This window comes from Ctenocephalides felis, unplaced genomic scaffold, assembly GCF_003426905.1.
Source record: "Ctenocephalides felis isolate EL2017-DRISC unplaced genomic scaffold, ASM342690v1 CF-g0.4_SCAFFOLD_01809, whole genome shotgun sequence".
Lineage (NCBI taxonomy): Eukaryota > Metazoa > Arthropoda > Insecta > Siphonaptera > Pulicidae > Ctenocephalides > Ctenocephalides felis.
In genome coordinates this window covers 1-17,253 of record NW_020537963.1, presented here as the reverse complement: position 1 = coordinate 17,253, position 17,253 = coordinate 1, and the positions used below count along the sequence as shown (strand labels likewise).

General features: G+C 32.4%; 1 protein-coding gene across 1 annotated transcript; it reads right to left on the bottom strand.

Moving 5' to 3' along the window:
- Positions 1 to 23: 23 nt before the first annotated feature.
- Positions 24 to 17,171, bottom strand: LOC113374460 (protein crumbs-like; the record flags this gene model as incomplete). The annotated part of the gene is given in 21 exon segments (XM_026614497.1): positions 24 to 205; positions 275 to 362; positions 365 to 467; positions 2,117 to 2,227; positions 2,380 to 2,472; positions 2,544 to 2,723; positions 3,919 to 4,058; positions 4,123 to 4,297; positions 4,369 to 4,581; positions 4,644 to 4,886; positions 6,630 to 6,852; positions 8,550 to 8,732; positions 11,724 to 11,883; positions 11,946 to 12,141; positions 12,204 to 12,392; positions 12,456 to 12,640; positions 14,635 to 14,763; positions 14,979 to 15,137; positions 15,225 to 15,344; positions 17,019 to 17,076; positions 17,079 to 17,171. Coding segments are annotated over 21 exon segments (3,223 nt in total), but the record flags the coding sequence as incomplete, so codon positions are not given.
- Between the last annotated feature and the right edge of the window lie 82 nt (positions 17,172 to 17,253).

Genomic DNA, 17,253 nt, shown 5'->3' with positions numbered 1-17,253 from the left:
TTGATTGATAATAGGATCTTTGCCTTCTTTCAAAGCACCTGGTCGGAATACCAAAGGCGCGTCCAGACCAGAGAATGTGGCGTTGGAAAGACATTCGTAGCCATCTTCCAAGTTGCGGCATCTGGATCCAGTTGGACAATCTTGGAGTTGGCAGAATTCGATGTCTTCGCAACGTTTGCCTTTGTAACCACGAGTGCATTCGCACCTGGTAATAGACAGATAAACAAGACGTTATTGAATTATATAATACTTATAATTTATTTCTTTAACTTACTGGAAGTCGTTCCAAGTATTTGCGCAAGTAGCATTATGTTTGCAAGGAGAATGTCTGCATAAGTCGTCTGAAATGACACCTGCCAACCTGATTCAGGATGGAAGGACACCTGGCCAAACGGAGGTGGTACCACCAAATCAGGAACACGCAGGGGAAATAGTTCGACCACCATTGTATGAGAACCATTACGGATCTAAAATTAAAAAAAGGTCAAAATAATTGTTAACGCCTCATTCCCCAACCCTGGTCTAATTATTATATTTTCTTGCCTACATGTAGGATAGCGATAATAAACCCTCATTCCTTTTATTATTACGCATCCTGTCGCAAAATCAGTAATCCATTTTTCCTAGAATTTTTATCACCTGTCCCTGACTAATATCATACTATCATCCTTATATTTCCAAGAAATTCGCACTACCTGTATCCAGTTTAAATTCTCCGTATCATGCAATTTATCAACCAATACCTGATCGGTTGATAAATGTAATAACCACTGATTGGTTCCAAAATTGTAATGGGGTGTCCTTAACTCCACAAAATGGGCCAATCAGAAAAATATATAAAATTATAAAATCTACATAATTGAGTATCAACTTAAATTTCATATAGCTAAGATCAGTCGTAAATGAACATTCAATAACATATCATCTATAAATCTTAATATTACAAATACACAACAATTAAACAGTTATTCATCATCTTTTATTCAACATCTTTTATTTTTATTCAAACGGTCTGATATAGCCAACAACTAAATATATCTGGTCCTTCGGCAAAGTGCAAGTGTTCAATAGAGTTCGGCAGCATCCAGATAGATCACGAACTTCTTAAACACTTTGAACCTATCTCAACAAATACTTTTTTGGCCATTCAAACCGAATGGTCATTTTAATAAACAATAATTAAAGGAGTGCAATTTTGCGATGCTAATATTACAATTTTACTTATTGTTAGAATAGTGATGTCTTTCACTATCTTGTTCTAATATATAAAATTAAACTAGTTCTAATATATAAACAAAATCGTGCCTTAAGGCAAACTGCTGGAACTTCCCGTACCGTAACGAAATGTTCGATGAATATTGAATGTTTTCAAATAGATTATTATCAATATTGTAACATTGTCTAATATTTATAAGAATTATATAAACTGAATTGCAGAGTTGAAATTATTTGTTTAAAGTATATTAGAACTATAGTCGGAATTAAAAATAAAATCTGAATTATTTTCGATATACAAAAAATTAAAAAAAAAAAAAAATGGAACAAAAATTTTTTTTCCAAAATCAATTATTTTGTTAAGACAAGCAGAAAGTTCTTTGAATCAATTGAATCGGACGCTTAGTTCTCTCAAAAACAGCCATTTTTTGTACATTTAGCTCCGTATCTTCGAAATGGCTGGGCCTGCCTTTGCAAAAAACTAACAACCACTTCTCCCAATCATTACTAATTGAATATTTTTAGGTCATTCAAATCAGATGCTCCGTTCTCTCAAAAACTCGATTTCTATACTCTGCACTCTTTGCTCTTTATCTCCGTAACTGCTGGACCTGCCTTTGCCAAAAGCTAATCAGCACATCTCCTTATCAATAGGAATCGAATGTTTTTTAAACCATTCAAATCGGTTGATCCGTACGCCCGAAAACGTGGGCGAAAAATTGTATCCATACATACATACATACACACACACACACATCCATTTTTCTGAAGTATGCCAAAATGTTCAGAAACCTTCAAAACGTCGAGAAATGTAAAAATTTTCAATTCCGATTTTCGGCCCATTACAATAACTTACCCTACGGGAAGTTAATATGTACAAATATTTAAATTATATATTTACCTGGACATCCTGAATAATTCCTTTGAAATCAGTTTGTATATCAGGAGCTGCTTGTCGTTTGACTTTCACTTCTTCTTCAATTGACTGAGGCACTCCACCTAAATATAATACCTGAAAAATAGAATCATTATAGGATATAATTATATTTAGTTAAGAATTCATCTTTATCAAACACAATTTCATAAATTTTTTGAGACAAACTAAACTTTCGAACAGTTTGTGGTAAGTAAAAACTATTAAGGAGGCGACTATTGATCATTTACCTGTGCATCCAAATGCCCAGTGGAAGAAATAGTCTTTCTGAAGTATTCACTGCCGTTCAATTTCACATGCACCAATGTTAAATTACGAACAACCTGCAAATAATAAATATTCAGAACATGTACCAAAAAAGACAACCCAATTAAACTAAAAGCTGTTCCTTTACCTCTATCAAATGGTTGTAACCGTTATCCAGTTTATTTCCTCCGACAGTGTAGGATTCAGGAGTTCCATTAAATTGTATACTAACTTGCAACTCTCCACCTTTTAATTGAGCAGAAATGTAGGAGTGATCTGGAGCTGATATGGGTTCATCTGCTGATATTGGACTTCCAAGGTAAAATAACTAAAAAAAAGATAACTAGTTGGTATTGGTATTTAGCCTTGAGGCAAGTTACATGAACTTCCCGATATGTGTAAATAATATACTTCATCAATCCTGCTTTAAAAAAAACGATAATAATTTTAGCAAAGTTTGACGAATTTTTAAAATTAAACTACTTGTTGTAAGGCCGTAATATTACAGTAAGTTCTATAAGACCATGATGTATATCGCCAAAAAAAGTTCTATGAAAATCGGCTTAAATTTTTTTTTCAACAGTTAATTACAAGAAAACGGCTCGGTAGATTTTCACCTAAGATTAATCAGTATCATTTCCAACTAATATCTTTAACAGTTTTTGATTTTTTAAAATCGGTTCAGTAGGATGAGCTTAAATGTGGACGAAAAGTTTAACACTTTTCTCCAAATTGCAAAGAAACGGCTTAGTAGATCGTCACACAAAACTGACAAACGATAGTCCTCACCGAAATACATCAAATAGCTTTTAAATTTCTAAAATCGGCTCAGGCGTTTTTGAGAAAACGTCGATCAAAAGTCTAATTTTGACAAATGCCAAAAAAACGATATCAATTTTTGCAAACTTTGACGAATTTTTAAAGCTGAACCTGTTGTCGTAGGACCGTAATATTTTAGTATGATCTAGAAGACTATATGGTATCTACCGTCAAAAAATAATCATAAAAATCGTCGAAATTTTTTTTTAAAAAACTTTATTACAAGAAAACGGCCCGGCCGATCTCTACCAAAAACTAATCAGCACGATTCCCAACCAATATCTTTCGAACGGTTTTTGAATTTTCAGAATCGAATCAGAATTGCGGGCTAAACGTAGACGAAAATTTTTTCACTTTTCTGCGATTTATTAAGAAACGGCTTGGCCGATCGTCGCACAAAATTGACAAACAATAGTCCTCATCGAGATACATAGAGTGGCTTTTAAATTTTTTAAATCGGTCCAGCCGTTTTCGAGAAAACGTCGATTTACGGCAAAAAATCTGTTCACATACACGCACACACACACACATACTTTTTCCAAATTTGGTCTCATTCGATTCAGAATGGCTTGAAACGTCGAGAAAACATAAAATTAGCGAATCGGATTTTTTGATGAAAACATAAACTTCTCCTTCGGAAAGTTAAAAAATCTTGTTTTCAAATTCTTTTGGAAATGGTGAACATTTATAGTAATTTTTATTACCTGTCCTGAATCCTGTCGTGTCCTGATAAACATAGATATATCCACAACAGATCTCACAGCTCGTCTAGCAGTATCACTGACATTCACCACAACCAAACTGTTAGATGTGTTCTCGTTTCCAAAGGTAGCAGCAGTGAAATCTAGAAAAATAAAAATAAAAGTAATAAACTACGTATTTCTCTCATATTTTTATAGTGTACTTACTATATTGGCACTTTTGTCCCAAGTAAGGTCTTTCGCAAGTGCATGAAAAGTTTCTCCATAAATCTGTGCAATGGCCACCTGAATAACAAGGATTGGGTTCACATTGTGGATCACGAGGACAACCCTCTGATACTTCAATTAAGGATGTAAGGGCTCCTGAACTATCTGGCAACGCCTGGTAAAGGAGAAAGGATATACAAAATGTTTGGCACAATAGTTAATGTCAATCAATTATATTATATTTACCCATTCTCCGTTGATGATGACATCTTGAGTGCATCCAACAAACGAGTGTGAACCCTGGACAAGACTTTTAAACCGGCTAACAGTTCCACCTAAATGTGTTTCGGGAAAACTGGTGTAAAGTGTGGTCGTTCCTTCACTTAAAGAAATTGGATAAATAGTTTGTTCTTCGTTGGCTGCCAAAACTAAATGTGATGTGTTGATTGCGACAAACACCTAAAAAATAATTAAAATTAAATAATTTTACTGCGTTATTTAGTAATAATTCAATTTATTACCTTCTGCCAGTGGCTATTATTAAGTCCAGATCCAATAAAGACTCCCTCCCATTTATTCAGCAAGGATGTCCTCAAATTCAGTCGACCGTTGGTTAATTCTAAGATGTAGAAAGTCAATCCATTTCCAATTGCCAGCAGTCCATTTGGTAAAGTTGTTTTAAATCTAAATTGAATATCATAGCCCTCATCACGTGTGGTGTTGACGATTACATAACTGGAGCCCATGTAGGACATTGTGGTAATCTGCAAAATAAATAATAAATAATAACTAGTGGTGTGTGGCATCGTGCCTTAAGGCAAATTGCTGGAACTTCCCGTACCGTAATTAACATATTAATGAAAATAATCAATATTTGTTTTAAATAATTTCAAATACATTATTTATTATATAATTATAGTATAGTATTCTATAAACAACTTTGTGTATGTTTATAACAAATTTGTTTTTTTTTTAATTTGATTTTTTTTTTGATTTATATTTTCTTTCAAAATTTCTAGATTTTTTCAGAAGTTTGAACATTTTTGGATTTTTTTTGCAAAAAAACGTTTTTTTTTTTAACTTTTTGACTATTTGGAAATTCTTGAAAATATTCGATTTTTTTGAAAATTTCGAAATATTATCAGATATTTGTAACAAATCGTTTTTTTTTAAATTTCGGTATTTTTTGAAATTGATGAAATTTGAAAATGATGAAAAATTCGAAAATTTGAATTTTTTGAAAATATTATTTTTTTAACTTCCCGTAGGGTAAGTTATAGTAATCGGAATAAAATCGATAATGAAAATTTTTATATATCTTTACGTTTTAAAGGTTTCTGAATATTTTGGCATACCTTAGAAAAAATGGATGTATGTGTGTGTATGTGTGTGTGTGTATGTGTGTGTGTGTATGTGCGTGTGTGTGTGTGTGCGGATACAAATTTTCGTCGGCGATTTCGGGAACACCGATCAACCGATTTAAATAATTCAAAAAACATTCAATTCGTTTTGATAAGGAGACGTGCTGATTAGTTTTTGGCAAAGGCAGGTTTAGCCGTTCTGAAGATATGGGGCAAAAAGTGCCAAAAACGGTAACTCAGTTTTTAAGAGAACAGAGCGTCCGATTTTAATAATTCAAAAAACATTTTACTTGTAAATTTTCATGAAAGCAGGTCTAGCGGTTTCGGAAATCTAGTAAAAAAAGTAAAAAAAGCGCCATTTGGCGGTCAAAAATGATCATTGAACATATGCACATCAAATTATCAGATATTTTATAGAGATTTTAACAATAAGTATAAATTTTGTTTGCATTCCTATGGGTTCCGTACCAATGTTTATTCGTTAGACGGCGACGCGGCGCTTACGCGTTTTGACATTTTGTCTCTATGCAGTTAAAGCAGTACGATTGCTTTGAAAAAAAATTCAGAATTTCCAAAATATGTCAAAATAAAGAAAAAATTTTTTCCAAATTCTTTTTTCAAAAAAAGTAATTTTTTGTCAAATTCATAGTTTCTTAAAAATCTAATTTTTTCGAAATTTAAATTTTTTCAAAAATGTGTATCGTTTTTAAAAGAATAATAATATTTGGTACGGGAAGTTCCAGCAATTTGCCTTAAGGCTAGATGCCATGCGCCCCACTAGTTTTTTGAACAATTTCAAAATTACGAAATTTTATATAAAAGCATTTTTTTCACATTGTCCACCCAAGGAAAATCGTCCACAAAAATTTGTTTTTTTTATTTATTTATTTTTATTTATTTATATATATATATATATATATATATATATATATATATATACATTATTTTCATATCTCAGACAGACAGGATGTATGGTTCCTCACATACATCCATTCTAAGGTATATCAAAATGTTCAGAAACCTTTGAAACGTAAATATATGTAAAAATTTTCATTTTCGATTTTTTGCGATTACTATAACTACCCTACGGGACGTTAATAAAGGGATTCTTCAAAGTTCTTATTATTAATAATGTACAATATATACCTTTTCGCAATTACCCCCTTGGTATCCATTAACACAAGTACAATTGAATCTGTGTTCCGTCTCATTGATGACGTAAGGTGAGCAGGTTCCCTGGTGCAAACAAGGTTCTCCGTGGCACCCTGTCAGGGCAACTGTGCAATTGACGCCGCCCCAAGAAGGTTCACATTCACACCTGTAGGTCGCACGTTCGTCGTAACATCGACCATGAAGACAAGGTTCATATCTAGAAAATATAAATTTAAGACTTAAGAACTTATCAATAAAAGTATTTTTAACACTAGATATACCAGCCGTTTGTCAAAATGATATTATGAATGTCAAAACTGGTCTTAAATACCAGTCAAAATGACTGGTCTCTAAGATAACATATTTATTGTGTTTTTAAGTTGAACAAAACTAATTACAGCTGTTAAATAAACTTATAGATATTGTCAAATAACAAAATATATTAATTTGAATAGTTTTACAGTACTTTAGCGCAATACTCAATAAAAGTGTCCGGCAGCACCCACTTGTTTGCGCGTAAAATTACAGCTACCGACGTGTTTTTAGATTTTAATTTCAATGCCATATAAATAATAATAAAAATAATATCGGTTATTGCATTTATACCCTTCATGGTATATGTTTCAAGAATTTTCATTACTACAAATTTGCTTAGATGGGTTGATTCTTCGTCTTTTGCTAAATACCATATTTGTTTCTACATCAGATGTCAGACAGAATTTTATGTAAATTTATAGTTTCTTTGGCATTTACTGGCTAAATATGCTTCTGGCATTTGTTGGAAAATGTTATTCAACCAAAGTGATATGAGCTCTCGGTTTGAAGCAATTTTTGCTATTTTCTATAATTTGTTCCAAACGCGGGCTTTTTTTCTATAAATTTGGCCTGAGTATGTGTCTGAAAGCTCTTTGAACTTCTAATCTATCTGCAAAACCTATTTCACTCTACTACAACTCTTGTTCAAATAGTTTCGTCCAAACTAATTTTAGTTTCCTGATTTGGTGCATTACTTCCAAATTCGTCTTCAGAATTGGAAAAAAGTGGCTCGCATTGTCTCATACGTTTGTTTGTGATATCTAACCATTTACTAACGTACTTGATCCATCTGTATTATCTTTATCACGAAAATTTCCCATTTCTACAGTCGATAATAGCACCGCCTTGTGGATTGAATTGATTATCTAAAAATTCACTGTCACTATCATATATTTCCAACCCTAGGTCCAAACATTTCAAAAAACCGCTAATGCTATTTTCCAAACAAGCTAAAAAACATTGTTTCCATTCTTTTTTCAAAGACTGACAGTCGCTATAAAAATAAGTCGAAAACATGGCAGTTTTCTCGTTTATAGTTTTTTTTTACTCAAGAATATATTTTTGAAAATTTCTGTGTCCACGGAATATTACTTACTTGTATTAGTGTAGAAAAAGAATAAATAATTATACTTGAAAATCACTTTGAATAAAATTTTATTTAGTGTGTTTGAACGAAGATCGAAACAATTGTTTTTTTGGTAAAAATCTAGTAATACTTTAGCAATCTGCATTTTTACAATGTAAAAAAGAATAAAGAATAAATAATATATATTGTAATCAATAAGAGAGTAGGGGATAAACGCATACGATCTATGGCTATTGTTATTTCGGTTCTTTTATCAAACATTTTCTATAGAAACTTGCACCAGTCATTTTGACTGGTGCTGGTACAAGTAGTAGTAACAAATTTATTTTTGTTACTAATATATATAAAGTAACTTTGATTGCACAAAATGATTTCTATACTTATAACTTAAAAAGGCATAACTTCATTTCACAAAACAAATTTTACATATAATGGGAATTTTGAATAGAAAGTGTCCAACCAGTCATTTTGACTGGCGTGGCATATCTAGTGTTAATAAATATGGTCCTTACCTTTCACATTCGTCGATATCGATTTGACAATGAATGCCTTCAAAACCAGGATGGCAATCACAGACGTAGCTTCCAATTAAATCTTTACAGTTTCCGTGAAGACCACAAGGACTGCTTTCGCATTCATTGATGTTGATCTCACAATTTCTACCAGTTGTACCATAGTTACAACTGCACTCGTAACTAAAATATAATTAAAACTTGTTGAAAGTGGCATCGTGCCTTAAGGCAAATTACTAGAACTTCCAGTACCGTAATGAAATATTCGAGAAATTTTAAACGTTTTCAAATATATTAATACAAATACTCTGTAACTTTCATTATTTTTGCTATCTTGTTATATCTGAGCAAATCAAATGTCAAACATAAATCAATTTATCTCCAGAATATTAACAATCGTCATTTTATTCCGAATTCAATTTAAAAAAAAAAAAATAGTTGCCTTAATTAATTTGCACAAAATTGAAAAAGTGCCCCCGTATAGTCACAGTCTAAACGCATTTGCAAATAATTCTGTGCGACATTTTCACTTATACTCTGTTTAGCTTGGCGGCATTTTCACATTTTTCAATAGTTTTCACAAAATTGGAAAAGTGCTTTAACACATAAATAGTCTAAACGCACTTGGGTAAACATTTGTACCAGAGTGGCGCTTAGACTGTGCTTAGCCTGGATCATTTTTGAATTTTTAATCCAAAATTACAAAAATGTTTTATGAAAATAAAAAAAAAATGTAATATTCTTTATCCTCAAAAGCAATTGTTTTGTCAATACAAGCAGAAAGTTTTTTAGATCATTCAAATCGGACGCTTAATTCACTCAAAAACTGGCATTTTCTACACTCTTTGCTCCGTATCTCCGTAACGGCTGGACCTGCCTTTGCCAAAACTAATCACCACATCTCCCTATCAATAGGGATCGAATGTTTTTTAAAACATTCAAATCGGTTGATCCGTGCGCCCGAAAACGTGGACAAACTAGTTGGTTTGGTATTTAGCCTTGAGGCAAATTACATGAACTTCCCGATATGTGTAAATAATCGACTTGATCAAAAAAATGTGTAAATAATATACTTCATCAATCCTACTTTAAAAAAAACGATAATAATTTTAGCAAAGTTTGACGAATTTTCAAAATTAAACTACTTGTTGTAAGGCCGTAATATTACAGTAAGTTCTATAAGACCATGATGTACACGTATATCGCCAAAAAAAGTTCCATGAAAAACGGCTTAATTTTTTTTTTAACAATTAATTACAAGAAAACGGCTCGGTAGATTTTCACCTAAAATTAATCAGCATCATTCCCAAATGATATCTTTCGAACAGTTTTTGATTTTTTAAAATCGGTTCGGTAGGATGAGCTTAAATGTGGACGAAAATTTAACACTTTTTTTCAACAGTTTCAAATTTAACACTTTTTTTCAACAGTTTCACGGCTCGGTAGATTTTCACCTAAAATTAATCAGCATCATTCCCAAATGATATCTTTCGAACAGTTTTTGATTTTTTTAAATCGGTTCGGTAGGATGAGCTTAAATGTGGACGAAAAGTTCAACACTTTTTTTCAAATTACAAAGAAACGGCTTGGCAGATCGTTGCACAAAACTGACAAACGATAGTCCTCACCGAAATACATCAAATGGCTTTTAAATTTCTAAGATCGGTTCAGGCGTTTTTGAGAAAACGTCGATCAAAAGTCTAATTTTGACAGATGCCAAAAGACCATACTGATTTTTGCAAACTTTGACGAATTTTTAAAGCTGAACCAGTTGTCGTAGGGCCGTAATATTTTAGTATGACCTAGAAAACTATGGTATCTATCGTCAAAAAAATAATCATAAAAATCGCCAAAATTTTTTTTTTAAAAACTTTATTACAAGAAAACGGCCCGGCCGATCTTTACCAAAAACTAATCAGCACGATTCCCAACCAATATCTTTCGAACGGTTTTTGAATTTTCAGAATCGATTCAGAATTGCGGGCTAAAACGTGGACGAAAAATTTTTCACTTTTCTGCAATTTACAGAGAAACGGCCCGGCCGATCGCCGCACAAAACTCAGAGACGATAGTCCTCATCGAGATACATCAAATGGCTTTTAAATTTTTGAAATCGGTCCAACCGTTTTGGAGAAAACGTCGATTTACGGCAAAAAATCTGTTCACACACACACACACACACACATACACACACACACACACACACACATACTTTTTCCAAATTTGGTCTCATTCGATTCAGAATGGCTCGAAACGTCGAGAAAACATAAAATTAGCGATTCGGATTTTTTGATGAAAACATAAACTTCTCCTTCGGGAAGTTAAAAATGCGGACATACAAAACACACACACGTCCATTCTTCTGAGGTATGCCAAAATGTTCAGAAACCTTCAAAACGTCGAGAAATGAAAAAATTTTCATTTTCGATTTTCGGCCCATTACTTTAACTACCCTATGGGAAGTTAACTAGGTGTAAGTTGCTTTAAGGCGAGCTTCAAAAACTTCGCAATAAGTGTAATAATTGACTTAATCAAACGAAATTGGGATTGCTTATTTACTAAACTTTTACTTCGTTAATTTTAAACGCTTTATGACTAATTATAAATATATTATTATTGGGACTAAACTGAACTAATATTCTAAGATGCTCGATTGATAAAATATGTAAATCTGAATGCTTTTCATTCAAATTTTGGACTGTGGTATTATTTACTCTTCATGTGTGCATTCTTTGTATTTAACATACCATTCACAATTTGTATGCTATCTACATTATCTTCAATTTTAAAGCTGTTTGGATTTAGTTGATAAGTATTATTCTATTCTACACTCTGTTTATTTCATGCTTTGTTAAATGTTATTTTTACGGAAATAATAGATTGTAAAACATTATGAATAATTGTAAATAATTATTTATTGCATATCTTATAATTCACCTTTGATTTGGAAATCGGTCCAGTCGTTTCAGAGGAAACGTCGATTAAAGGTAAAAAACCTGTTCACATACACACACACATACTTTTTCCAAATTTGGTCTCATTCCATTCAGAATGACTTGAAGGAATAAAATTAGCGAATCGGATTTTTTGATGAAAACACACTTCCCCTTCGGTAAGCTGATACTAAATGAGCATATATATTTTGACTTTGCATAAAAGCTAGTTGTTTCTTACCCGCTAGCATTTTCATACGTAAAGACTCCATTGAATACTTCAGGAAGTAAAATTTCAGAATTATGAATATAAAGCGACTGGTCACTCCGCTCCAAACAAGTACCACCAAACTGACAAGGCATGCTTTCACATTCGTTTATATCTTCTTCACAATTTTTACCTGAAAACAGCATTGATAAAAAATACAATGCGAAAAAATATACCAATCATTTATGTTATTACCTCTATAACCAGGATAGCAGACACAATCATAGTTGTTGATACCATCTTCACATTTACCACCATTCAAACAAGGTGAGCTCATACATTCGTCTATGTTGATTTCACATAAGGATCCCATAAAACCTGTGCCTTCGCAGTGGCAAGTAAAAGAAGCTCGATGGTCTTCGCAGACACCACCGTGTAGACATGGAGTACTCTAAAAGATAAAGGAAATATAATTTGTAGCACTGATTGGAAAAATATGATTTATTACCCTACCTCGCATTCATTTATATCAATTTCGCAATTCTGTCCAGTTGTACCAGGAGAACAGACACATTCGTATTTAGCCAAAAGATTTTGGCACGTTGATCCATTCTGACAAGGTGACGATTCGCATTCATCAATATCTACGTCGCATTGTTTACCTTTGAAACCAGGAGCGCAGACGCAAGCAAAATCGTTAACCTGGAATAAAAGAATTATGTGGCAAAATGTTTTGAATTATATTTTTTTTTATATAATATTTACCTTATTTACGCAAGTGCCGTGATGACAAGGTAGACTTAGGCATTCGTTGAAGTCCATGTCACATCTTTTACCTGTATAACCAGGTTCGCAGTAACACTGGAACGAACCGTTGCGATTTTGGCAAATACCATTGTTGCAAATTCCTGGTGTGTCGCATTCGTTCACGTCTGTCTCGCAATTCTTGCCTGGAGAAAAATAAAACAAAATGAGTCGACATTTCTAGAAAATTTTAATTATAAGCGTAAATATTTTCGAGTGAATTTTAATTATAAGTGTAAATTTTAATTAAAGTGTAAATTTCAGCTAGTGGTGTATGGCACCGTGCCTTAAGGCAAATTGTTGGAAATTCCAGTATCTCAATGAAATATTTGAGGAAACTCAAATGTTTTTAAATAGATTTTTACAAATACTGTAACTTTCATTATTCTAATTTTATACACAAAATATAAAAGTTTATGAATTGGACGACGACGTTTATTTAACTAAATTAATCGGATTTAAAATGAAGGACTTTATCTAATATTTATAAGAATTATATAAACTGAATTGCAAAGTTAAAATTAATTATTTGAAGTATATAAGAGATGTTTAGAGCTTTAGCTGGAATTAGAATTATAATCGGAATTATTTTCGATATTCAAAAAAAAATGTTTAGAAATAAAAAAAAGGAATTAAAAAAAATCCAAAAGCCATCGTTTCGACACAAGCAGAAAGTTTTTTTACATCTTTGAAGTCGCATCCTCAGTTCTTCTAAAAACTGCAACTTTTTGCAAACTTAGTTTCGTGTCTCCGAAACGGCTAGACCAACTTTTGCCAAATCTAATCACTAATCAGCACATCTCCTTATTAATAGGAATCGATTCTTTTTTTAATCATTCAATTCTGTTGATTCGTGCGCCCAAAATCGTGGAAGAAAAATTGTATCTATACATACACTCAAACATACATCTTTTTTAACTTCTCGTATTGTAATCGTCCAGAAATCAAAATTGAAAATTTTTACATTTTTTCACGTTTCGAAGGTTTCTGAACATTATGGCACCTCAGAAAATTGGCGTGTGTGTGTATGTATGTATGTATGGATACATTTTTCGTCCATGTTTTCGGGCGCACGGATCAACCGACTTGAATGGTTTAAAAAACATTCGATTTCTATTAATAGGAAGATGTGCTGATTAGTTTTTAGCAAAGGCAGGTCCAGTCGTTACGGAGATATGGAGCAAAGAGTGCAGAAAATAGAAATCGAATTTTTGAGAGAACGGATCATTTGATTTGTATGATTCAAAAGACATTCAGTTCGTAATGGGGGGAAAAGTGGTTACCAGTTTTAGGCAAAGTTAGGCTCAGCGGTTTCGGAGATACAAAGCTAATGTTAAAAAAAATGACAGTTTTTAAAAGAACTAAGCGTCCGATTTAAATGATCTAAAGAACTTTCTACTTGTTTCAACAAAATAATTACTTTCGGAAAAAAATGTTTGTTTCTAAATTTTTTTTTTCAAAAAATATTTTTGTAATTTTGGACTAAAAATCACCCAGGCTAAGCACAGTCTAAGCGCCACTCTGGTACAAATGTTTACCCAAGTGCGTTTAGACTGTTTATATACTGGAGCACTTTTCCAATTTTGTGAAAACTATTCAAAATGTGAGAATGCCGCCAAGCTAAGCACAGTATAAGTGAAAATGTCGCACAGAATTATTTGCAAATGCGTTTAGACTGTGACTATACAATTTTAATTTTGCATAAATTAGGCCACTATTTTTTTGGAAATTGAATTCGAAATGAAATGATGATTGGTTATGTTCTGGAGATAAATCGATTTATGATTTTACATTTGATTTGCTCAGATATAACAATAAGATAGCAAAAATAATGGAAGTTACAGTATTATACAGTCTCGAATATTTCATTACGGCACGGGAAGTTCCAGCAATTTGCCTTAAGGAACTATAATACATATTAATACACCAATAGTTTTCTAAGGTATGCCACAATGAAAACTTCGAAACGTGAGGATATGTAAAAATTTTCAATTTCGATTTTCTGACGATTATAATATAACATACCCTACGAAAAGTTAATTATACGGGTAAATTTTATAACCAGTTATGATTATTATTGGTTTTTAAAAATTTTAAAATTATACGAGTAAATTGTTTTAAAATGTAATTTTTATTTTACCTGTCCATCCACTAGTACATTCACAAGTATAATTCTGTGCCCCATACACCGGTTGTTCCTTACAAATTCCTTCGTTCTGACAAGGAATTGTCTGACAAGGCGTGATCACACAACCATTGGCAATCGTTTCTGGTGGACAAATACAAAGTCCATCTCTGGTGCAAACTTGTAGATTGTACATGGGGGCTCACATACTGCTTCAGGGGCTGGTAAACTTATTGTACGTTCGGTTTGTGTAAGTGAGAGGACGTTCACAGTACAAACCTGGGAAGGAATAAAAATATTTTTGGAAATTCAAAGGATGGGAATTAAATAATTAAATGGCAAGTTTTATTTCATGTTACCTGAATATCCCGGTGGACAAATACAGATTTCACCATTGTGCATATTTTGTTCGCAAGTGCCACCATTTATGCAAGGACAGGAAACCAGAGGGTTTTCGATAGGGGTCCCACTTGTACTTCGCAATGTGCTCCTGGAAATAAAAAATGGTTCCCAATCATCTGTTAGGTTTATATAGTGAAATATAACTTCTATGTTTAACCAGAAAACAGTTTCTAATCTCTAATAATTTATTTATCAATTATTACCTGCGTAGCCATTTGTACAAATGCAGATAGGATGCTCAGGTGTACCTCCGCAAGAACCGCCATGCAGACATGGTCCTCCTGGACAAACCGACAGAAGAGCCATACACATCCCTGAAGTACCTGGAAATAAATATTTGAAAATTTATTAATATATACTAGCTGACCCCGGCAAATGTTGTTTTGCTAGTAAGGTATATTTTAAACAATTTCTAGAGAATCAAAAATATTAATACTTAAGTGCATAAGGATGTGTTGTTTGAATGCTATATACAATGAAGAATTATAAAAAAAATAAATCCCATAGTATGTCTATATTTGTCAATACAATCAAACTGAAAGTTTTTATACTTTCTATAGAAAACATGGTTAAATCCAATCTTTTTGGTTTTTCGACTTATTGATTACATTTCAAGTTTTTCAGATTCTTTTTGGATTCTGGATTTTGTTATAATGGTAAATAATACTACTGAGCTTATACAAAATTTTCACATTTCTGCGAAGAGAGATAGAAAATGAATTAAGTATTTCTTCTTTGATCTGCTTTTTGAAAAGTTTCAAGTAATATTCGATGAACTAAAGTAAATTTAATAAAAAGTATAAGTAGAGCAGGGTGAGGCACAAAGGTCCAATTTGACTTTGAGAAAATAAAAATTATATGTGAGAACCAAACAATTATATCACGACAAATAACACATTTCAAACGAACTATTATCTGACTACGTTCAGTTAAAACTAACAGCTACTTTATCATTGTAAAAATGTGCTTTTTTGATGTCTTTCAAAAATTTGTTATCTAGTCCTTATGTACTCTATAGGCAGGGTAAGTTGGAACGGAGATGGAAACAGGTTAATGTCTTATTTTAATTTTAAGGTATTTTAAAAATAATTACATTTTTAACTAATGCTATAAAACTACCAATGAAAGAAAATACTTTTATTGCGGATTTTCAAAAATTACCGTTTATCTCCCGATAGCAAAGCCATAAGAATCAAGGTTATAGCTCGTTATACATCTTTTTCCCTCTACTTTCAAATATTGTTGTTAAACCATGCTTAATTTACTGGTTCTGGCACATCGGTGGTGGACCTTTTAAACCTTCATCTATTACTATCGATAAATTCTGGGAAATTATAACTGGGAAAATGTTATTCGACAAAATGTCCTTTTGATCAATACTAAATTAGGTTCTGAATTGAAATAACATAATAAAAAAATAATATAACCTAGAAAAATGTTTTATAAATACCAATGAGTATATAATTAGACAAATGAGATCGTTCATAGCACCGCGATTGAGAAAAATATGATTTGCAAAAAAAGAGTGCTATAACGCCAAAAAGTGCTATTTCATATTAGCAGTTCAAAAAGTTGATATTTTGAGTGTCTATTAGTAACACTTGCGGCCCGTTTTAATAAACTTTTGTGTATAAATAAAACTACGAATAAAACTACTACTACAATTTAATCATAATTAATAATATTCACGTAAAACATCCTATTGAACATCTATCAAAAACGTTTGACATTTGACGTATTAGCCACCGTCCATTGTTTGATTCAAATTACGCTTCTACAAAAATGTTTCAAATTAAAAATGTAAAGTTTCTACGCGATTTTGAAATAATATCTCACCTTCGACAACCTACTGATTGGCACGAATTTTTCAAGACTAAGACTGGCCAAATCGGTTTAGCCGTTTTCGAGTATTAGCGGATCATTTTATCGAGAGCCTCCATTTTTATATATAAGAAGATAAAACAATTTTTTTATGAATTTACCTCCTGTTCATGGTTTGCAAACACATTCCCCAGACACACAATCTGAATCGAGTGGGCAATCATGGTTAGTCATCTGCACAACGGACGCTTCTCACAAAGTTCTCCCGAATAACCATCAGGACATGTGCAGTCTGTGTAAGTGCCGTGATCCGTGCAGGTTTCCACCATTGTAACACGGTGAACTCAAACATTGATCCAACCTCTATAAAAAAAAAGAGTGCGCGTAAGGTTCACATGTGATTGAAGTAAA